Here is a 7,858-nt window from a genome sequence, read left to right on the forward strand (position 1 = left end):
CAAGTCACAACACCCATCCGCCCTGAGCAGAAGTGCACCATCAATCGGCGAAAGAAAGACAGGTGGTTACAAGCGGGTTCTTGCCCACGTTCTGTGCCGGAATAAATTAGTTACGTGTACTCAGCATGTTCTGCATCAAACGTGCATATACTTGCGCGCCTCATGGTGCGCCTATGCGGTGAGTACCAAAAAAAAACGTCCTCTTCTGTTCCGCTGGGAGCGGATTAGTCCAAAAGGAATCTTCTGTTAGTGCACAATCTGCATGCGAGTGTGATGCTGCAGCAGGAAGAGTTTCTGAACACAAGTCTGGTCAACAAATTTACATCCAAATATTTGATGGTATGGGTTGATAGGCGGGACTCCATAAACTCACTGTTTATACACATGAAAGATTCTTCAAATTTTTGTGCCAAATTTCTGTCGACCAGAAATGGGTTATTTTGAATGTACATGTATGTTTGCTGTATCGGGTGTCTAGAGTATTTCTTGTTGATTGACCACTTGAAAAACAGTTTTAAGAAGCCTTGATTCTCACGCGATAACTGTCAAAGGTGTTTTTTTCTTTTTTCTCTTGTGAAGCCATGCAAGTTTCGGGCATGTGGTTAATTAATGGAGTAGAAAAAAGGAAATTTTTGTGTAGTCATTTATCACAAGAAAAATCTTTATTAATTCAAAACGTTTTCAATTAAAAAATTTAAATACTATTTACATGTACATGTACTTATCAATATTAAGACAAGACAGTTTTTGCGAGTTTTAAACTAACCCCCGTCAAAAAACTCATCAAAGAACCTAATTTACAAAATACAATTCAAGTTACAGGTATATTAAGCAGGAAGGCAATGAACCTCATTTGCCGCATCATTAACTGTAGACGACTGTTGCAATATGTTACATTTGAGCTGGACGGTTCCCCTTACAAATAGAACATGCACAGTATAATGGTATGGAAGCGTTCGGAGGAAACCAACTAAAGACTTGTTTAATATTAACTGATGTCAGTTTATGATGCACAAAAAGCCTTGCCTTAACACCCTTGCTACCGTTCTATATTTGCAACATTTAGAAAAATTAACTCGGAAACTAACTAATGCCACAAACTATGTACAGGAACTGTGTATTTAAATGAGTCGCCACTTGAAAACAGCCAGAGAAAACAGCTGGTTCCCATAACTTCATGCCACCGAGTGCATACATCCAGTTAAAAGTAGCCCAAACTACCCCTGACATTTTCATATGACACATTTGCCAGATACATGAGATATGGCAAAGCCACTGAAGTGGCCGGTCAGCAGTAAATCTTTGCACGATTTTTCTGTTATTTAAAGCATAAATGTAATTCCACAGATGGGATTAAATATTCTCAAAATTCCAGAGACAGGTTAGATAAATTTGTCAATCAATATAAACTGGCAATCATAAAACCCAGATGGAAATACAGGTTAGAAAAATATCATCAACCTATATCTACACTGACATTCATAAAACACAGACCTACACTGAGGATTATGTTTGGAATCAGTACTAAACCTCAGCAATTGATCCACAACATAAGTGTCAATTACCTTATTTCACGTGTACTCTGTGTCCCATATGAAGTACAGTACAAACACTAAGGCCAAGTTACTGAATTTATTACCAAACTTTAGATTAAGCACCGCACAGTTTAGGTACTTTGGAATTTATCGCAAGAATGTCAATGGTGGAAAGGTTACACGGACTCTATTATCCATTCTTAAGCAAACCTAGATATAAGAACTTTGTACCAACATTTCTCATTGCCGTTTTCATTTTTCCAATGCAAATTGCGTCTTGACATTTTCTTGTACCATGTCTGGTGGCAGCAACACAGTATAAGCATATGAATTATCCTATATTCCAAAATTGCTGACAAAGGGAACAAATAGAAAAGGAAAGAAGGATAAAATCGAGCATTAGGGCATGGCAGTACTGGACGTAAACTGTATTTTGGTATGAAGGCCTTGATACAAAGTAATGATTTCCTGACTCCCAGTCTGAGCTTGCAATCCAGGTACGTGTACGTTAGGTCCTACGTTATTGTCCAGTGATTAAATTCTCCAAATCTTTGGCAAGAATGCTCAGCACACAACTGGGTGAGTTGTGCCCCATCAGATGCACAACCCCCGACCTATGCATGGGTCATCTCTTCCAGCTGTCGGGTGTAGGTGTCCATTTTCTCCTGGTCAGTTAACCTCGGGCCATCCGACCAGTGGCTATTTATCCTTGGGCCAACTTTGTCGAACCTGGAAACATGAACAAAGGAGTAACAAATGCCGATGCATTCACTCGTGACATGAAGACAGTTTGGATAGAGTGAAATAAAAAGCGTGATTTTTTTCCCATGCACTAGCTTTCACAGCTGCTCAACACTGAGATTTTTTTAGCTGCAAACATTAACAAGTCATCTGGTATGTGTCCTGTGAAGTCATGCATGGCTTTGGTAAGTGAAGGTGAAACTGTAGCCAGAATGCGGCACAACGTACCAGACAATTTTACATTGAATGTGCACAAATGCAAATAGATGTACAGGGTGTATTTGTACAAAAGTGAGACACAAAGGTCGGTGCACAATGGAAGTGACGACCAATGTACCTTCATCTCAGAAATCTTGGTGTGATTTTTGCGATTGAGATTACTATAACTCTAACAAGAAACACATGTATCCATAGTTTTTATTTGGAGGCACACGCAATTCCACTTCACTTTCTGGGTTCAAAGATTACAGGGAGTCATTTTTTGTGCTTGAGTTTGAACGCTCCTAATATACTGTATGTGATCAAAGGGAAAAGCAGGTTTGAGATAAGGTGAGCTGAACAAATACCTCAAAATCCCACACATTTAAAAGTATGAATTTTTCTGAACTCTCATATCAGAATCTACAGACACATTCATTCTCAAAGCGGAATATACATGTAGACTGTTAAAAAACTGAATTTTGGCAGATTGAATCCACATTTGGAAAGAAAACAGTGACCTGCATTCAGGCAGTTTTAGGGCTACAGATTCAGTACAACACGAGTTAAAATAAGACCAGAAATGTAAGCCCCTAGCTCTTACTTGCTTAATTTGAAGAGCTCCTTCTCTGTTGCCTCCTGCTTGTCTTTTCGCATTGCCTCTGCCTTCTTGGTCATGGCCACCCTCTTGGACCGGGGTGACCCAGGGCCCTTGCTCTCTTTATTCCCAGTGTTTATCTCGTCCCGGTACTCTGTGGTCAGCCGACTGCCCTGACTCGCTGAGTGGTCCCAGGAGGGCTGGTTGCTCTGTACCTTCTTCTGGTGCTCATAGTACTTTTCACGCTGGTCGTACCACTCATGCTGGTAGCCAAAATTGAGAAGCTTTTCCATGATTGGCTTTTCCTGGGTTTCATGGGTTGGGCTAAGAGAAGTATCAAAAGTCAAAACAGTTCAGCTTGTATTTATGGCATAAGACCAAACCCCCAGATGTTTCCTCAATAACAGGAGGGAAGAAAAAACATTTTTTTTCAAGGATTATAGCGATGAAATTAGTCCAATGTAGATTTCAACTCAATTTTATCTTTTCACAAAGCTTTGCATTATACATGTATATGTACACGTGTTTCCATTATTTTCCTGACATCATAAAGTTATAAAGCGACAGAGAAGTGCCAACACATGTTGATATAATTCAAAGGGTAGTATAAATCATTCACAATACAGGAAACTGAATACTTGCAGCTGTCATTACACATTAGATGTGTTTCATGCCTTGAGTTCATTACTTCGAGCAAAACCAATCTGTTAAGTTACAATGGTCAAAGCATTGTTCATATCTGTCTTACAAAAACCTCCATGCACAATGCACGTACATGTGTTCACAAGTTGAAATTCTGCAGAACCATGGCAGGACAAAGAGTTTTTCTGAGCCCAGTGTAGTGTCTAGCAAATTCACCTTCGACTTTCAATTCTTGTCAAATGCTAAATTGTTGAGGCACTATGTTTTCAACACCAACTTTGTGCGTTCCCCCCTAGAAGACAGAAAAATTTAGACAAAAACTACTCACACTTTTGCATATCTGTTCTGTAATTTGGTTTTTCCCTCATCTTTCCTTCCCTTGTCCTTTTTTGTCACTTTCTTGCCAGTAGCCTTTATCTCAGGCAGCTTGACATGCATCTTGTCTGTAACACAGCCTCCTTCCCTTTCGAAGACAGACAGTTTGTCTTGGAGGGAGTACGGCGGCCTCCGGGGAGGAGGGCGCTTGCCTTCCTGCTCATCCACGTGGGTCTCTGGGTTGTATTCTTCATGGACCATGTAATCTGGAAGGTAGACTTTCCTCACAGACCTGGTCAGTGAAAGGGCAGATTGGGGACAAGGGATTGAAGCCACCCACTAATGGACAATGCCTGCTTCACAGAGAATATGCATAGATTTGGTGCATTATTTTAGTCACAGGGCTGCCAATACACATACAATGAATTTGAGACCTGTGCATTTTATGGTTTTTGTCACACTGTCTAACTATTCTCACACAAAGAAATATGGGGATATAAAACAAAACTTTAAAAAAGCTACTTAAGTTTTCAACATGCAAAATGAATCCTCTGCTGTATCTCATGGCCAAAATCTCTTACTTTTCGTCTTGTGCCTCGGGTTCAGGATTATGATCAAACCAGTCCACCCGTGGGTAGGGCTTAGCTTCTTTGGAGGGTGGAGGCCTCTCACGGATCTGAAGCAAATCTACAAGTAAATGAACATGTATCAACAACAGAATTCTACAAACATTCTAAGATAAAACAATAAAGCACTTGTATTCCTACATTTCCCTCATATTATTTAGTTGCAGCAAAACTAAAGCTTTTAAAACTACAATTAAGCAATTTGAAATAAAAATTAATTTTTTTTCAATCAAAAATTTATTTCCAAGTTTAGTACTTATAAAATTGTCAGGTGGTGATGGTAAACATTTTCAACTGTCACAACAATAAATTAAACTTTGAGACTGTGAAAATCTCTGGAAACCTCAAAATGATTTTTAGAGTCCAGAGAAATTGACAAAAATGCAAATCATTAACTTGAAATAATATTACTGGCATGTTGAGTGGGCTCTGATTTTTGTCTGAAATCCCACATGTAGGCGCACTGGAAAAATTACTAATGTATGGTGCCAATGTTATCCACAATATGAAATTCCTATACTGCTTTTCTTGATACCAGGGTTATATCAAATCACATGGATCAAAGAGCTTTGTAAATACATAAATGAAATTAAACAAATGATCTCTGTTACTGTGTAGTGAACTGTGGAGGGGTGTGTATTGTGTTAATAAATCTTCAATGTCTTTGCGTCGTCTAATGGTCAGGTTCATTTTCTCACCTCTTCTTCCTCTCTGCTTGGCCAGCCTGACGTATTTGGAATCACTTTCTCGAATCCATCCCCGCATCATCCCTGTTTCATCCCGTGCATCTTCCTCAATAACAGCATTACTGAGCATGGGTATCTGGGATGGGGCTGGGTAGTCTTTGGGCCCTGCATCTGGTGACCTCTTCTTCGGTGCATGATAAAACCAGTCTGAGTGAATTGAAATGACTATTCCAGGTGAATGGACGCAAAGTGCAGCAAACTGCTACGTGTACATGTACCTCCTTCTACAACTTTCAGTTTGAGTATGCAGCCATTAACTCAATTCTATCTACATGTACATGTATATTCACACATTTCTTTCACTGGCTTTGATTTTTAGGCAATTTCTGCTACTATAACATCTTCCCTTTGCCCAGATGTGAGTGCATACGGAACAACCTCCAACCGGGAGAATATGGAATACTTTCTGGGTTTCTCACGTAAGCCTAGGCCCAGGCTAGGCCAAATGGCCTACTAACCACGGCAGCTGACGTTACCTCACGTTCCTTCATCACTTAACATGCCTACCTTGTGTTCCAGATTTTCCTGCCATAATGATCTGATGTAATCAGTGACGTAATTGTTTTAACTTGGGCTACGGAGGCCTACTGTACGTGTACAACTACAAATGGACTCTCCAAAACCAAAGTTGCCGATAATGCGAGCGATATGTGAATCATACGTGAATCATGAGTTGGTTGATAAATCATGTTTACCACGTTGCTATGCCGTTTTGTGTACTCTAATCGACCTCTTGAGGGCGGCAAACAAAAAGCTACAAGGGTGCATTCCAGGGTCCAGTCCACTAATTCAAGCCCCATTGAAAACAGTGTAAAATCAGCACCGTTCAGGGCCCAATAGCATGCACGCCAACATCCCTGAGATTTCTGAAACACAAATGAAATTCTTGTCTGGTCACTTATCTTTCAATTTCTTTTCAATTTTTTGTGGGTTAACCAATTACATTTTTAATTATTCCCACAAAACAAAATCACCCCCCAAAAAGTGATTTTTCCGAAGTCTGATTGCAGCCATTTTTCAAGTGGCAACCCTCAACTTTCTCGGGCACTTAAGACCATTTTTCAACCGTAGTTTTCAGCCCTTCTGCCCTCATATGAAAGCTTAAAGACCCAGGGAGTTGATCCTGGCGACGATTTACACAATCTCACCATTTTGGGGGCCAAACAATCTCCTTTTTCAAAAGATACTGTGTGGGGGGCACTTTTAATGCTAATGAGCTGGTCAGAAATTCTCACTTGAATTAGTGGTCTGCACCCTTTACACCAAATTTTTGGTGGAACCAGTCGCACTACACCAAACACCAAATACACCGGGCCTCCTGCGGTTAGCGCTCCTGACCCAGAAGCGAGAGGGCGTGAGTTCAATTCCCGACTTTGAAAAGTTTGAATTTCTTTCCCAGAAATTTTCAAAATTGTCCAATTCAACTGCAGACATTGGGAAAGATTGTTTTTGAAAAGAAGTTCGTGGCGCGGCACCCCTGTGGTTAGCGCTCCTGACCCGGAAGAAAGAGGTCGTGAGTTCGAATCCCGACTTTGAAAAGTTTGATTTTTTTTCCAGAAATCCTAAAGATTGTACAAATCAAGTGCAGACAATGAGCAAGACTGTGTTTTGGCCAATAGTGTCAATAAAAGAAGTTCGTGGCACTCCAGTGGTTAGCGCTCCTGACCCGGAAGCAAGAGGTTGTGAGTTCAAATCCCAACATTGAAAAGTTTACATTTTTTCCCCCAGGAATCTTAAAATTTGTCCAGTGCAACTTGTGTAGACAATGGGAGAGATTGGTTTTGGCCAATTTTCGATAAAAGAAGTTGTAATTTTCATTAAAAAAATCATGATTTCTCCGAAAAATAATTCTTTCAAATCTTCAAAATAAACTTTTTGATCCCCCGGAAAATAAGAAGTTCTTGGTGATCTTCTGAGTACTGACCGCTCCTGAGATGTTGTTTTTTACCATCGATTCTCGTGAAAAAGGTCAATTTTTATTTATTTATTTATTATTTTATTTTATTTTGGGGGGGGGGAGAAATCTGTAAAACCCACAAAAATCAATTCGAAACCTCTAGGGTTTTCAATTTGATAAGGAATAGAAAGCTTAATTTTGATAATCACTGATTATTAATTAAAAAAAGAAATTTTCATAATATTCAAACAAACTTTTTATACCCCGAGAAAAAAGTTTGCTGTGGTCTTGTGGCTAGCACTCCACTGGCAGACCTCGATCCAGGCGAGAGATTGTGAGATTAAAAGCTAGACCGTGATTTTTTTGGTCAAGAAATCTCTTAAAATCTTCCAAATTTATTGATTAAGATATCTAATCCACCGTTTTTTCCGGCCCCCAGGTTGACATTTGAACCCCCGATAAAATCAAAGCGCCACCGCGAACCTGTACAGCTGTTTGGGCATTTTGGAATGAAATTTTTATTTTTAGACGGGTGCTCTACCACTTGTCAACATTGCCTA

General features: G+C 39.8%; 1 protein-coding gene across 1 annotated transcript; it reads right to left on the reverse strand.

The window, feature by feature from the left end:
• Positions 1-629: 629 nt before the first annotated feature.
• c7orf57 (chromosome 7 open reading frame 57) lies at positions 630-6,112 on the reverse strand. The gene is made up of 6 exons (XM_022255199.2): positions 5,909-6,112; positions 5,354-5,548; positions 4,611-4,716; positions 4,043-4,321; positions 3,079-3,396; positions 630-2,264 (listed from the first exon to the last, which is right to left on the reverse strand). Exons 1-6 carry the CDS (start codon positions 5,931-5,933, stop codon positions 2,150-2,152), a joined length of 1,038 nt encoding a protein of 345 aa, XP_022110891.1. The 5' UTR covers positions 5,934-6,112; the 3' UTR covers positions 630-2,149.
• Between the last annotated feature and the right edge of the window lie 1,746 nt (positions 6,113-7,858).

This window comes from Acanthaster planci, linkage group LG03 (genome assembly GCF_054643075.1).
Source record: "Acanthaster planci isolate LZ-2023a linkage group LG03, COTS_SCS, whole genome shotgun sequence".
Classification (NCBI taxonomy): domain Eukaryota; kingdom Metazoa; phylum Echinodermata; class Asteroidea; order Valvatida; family Acanthasteridae; genus Acanthaster; species Acanthaster planci.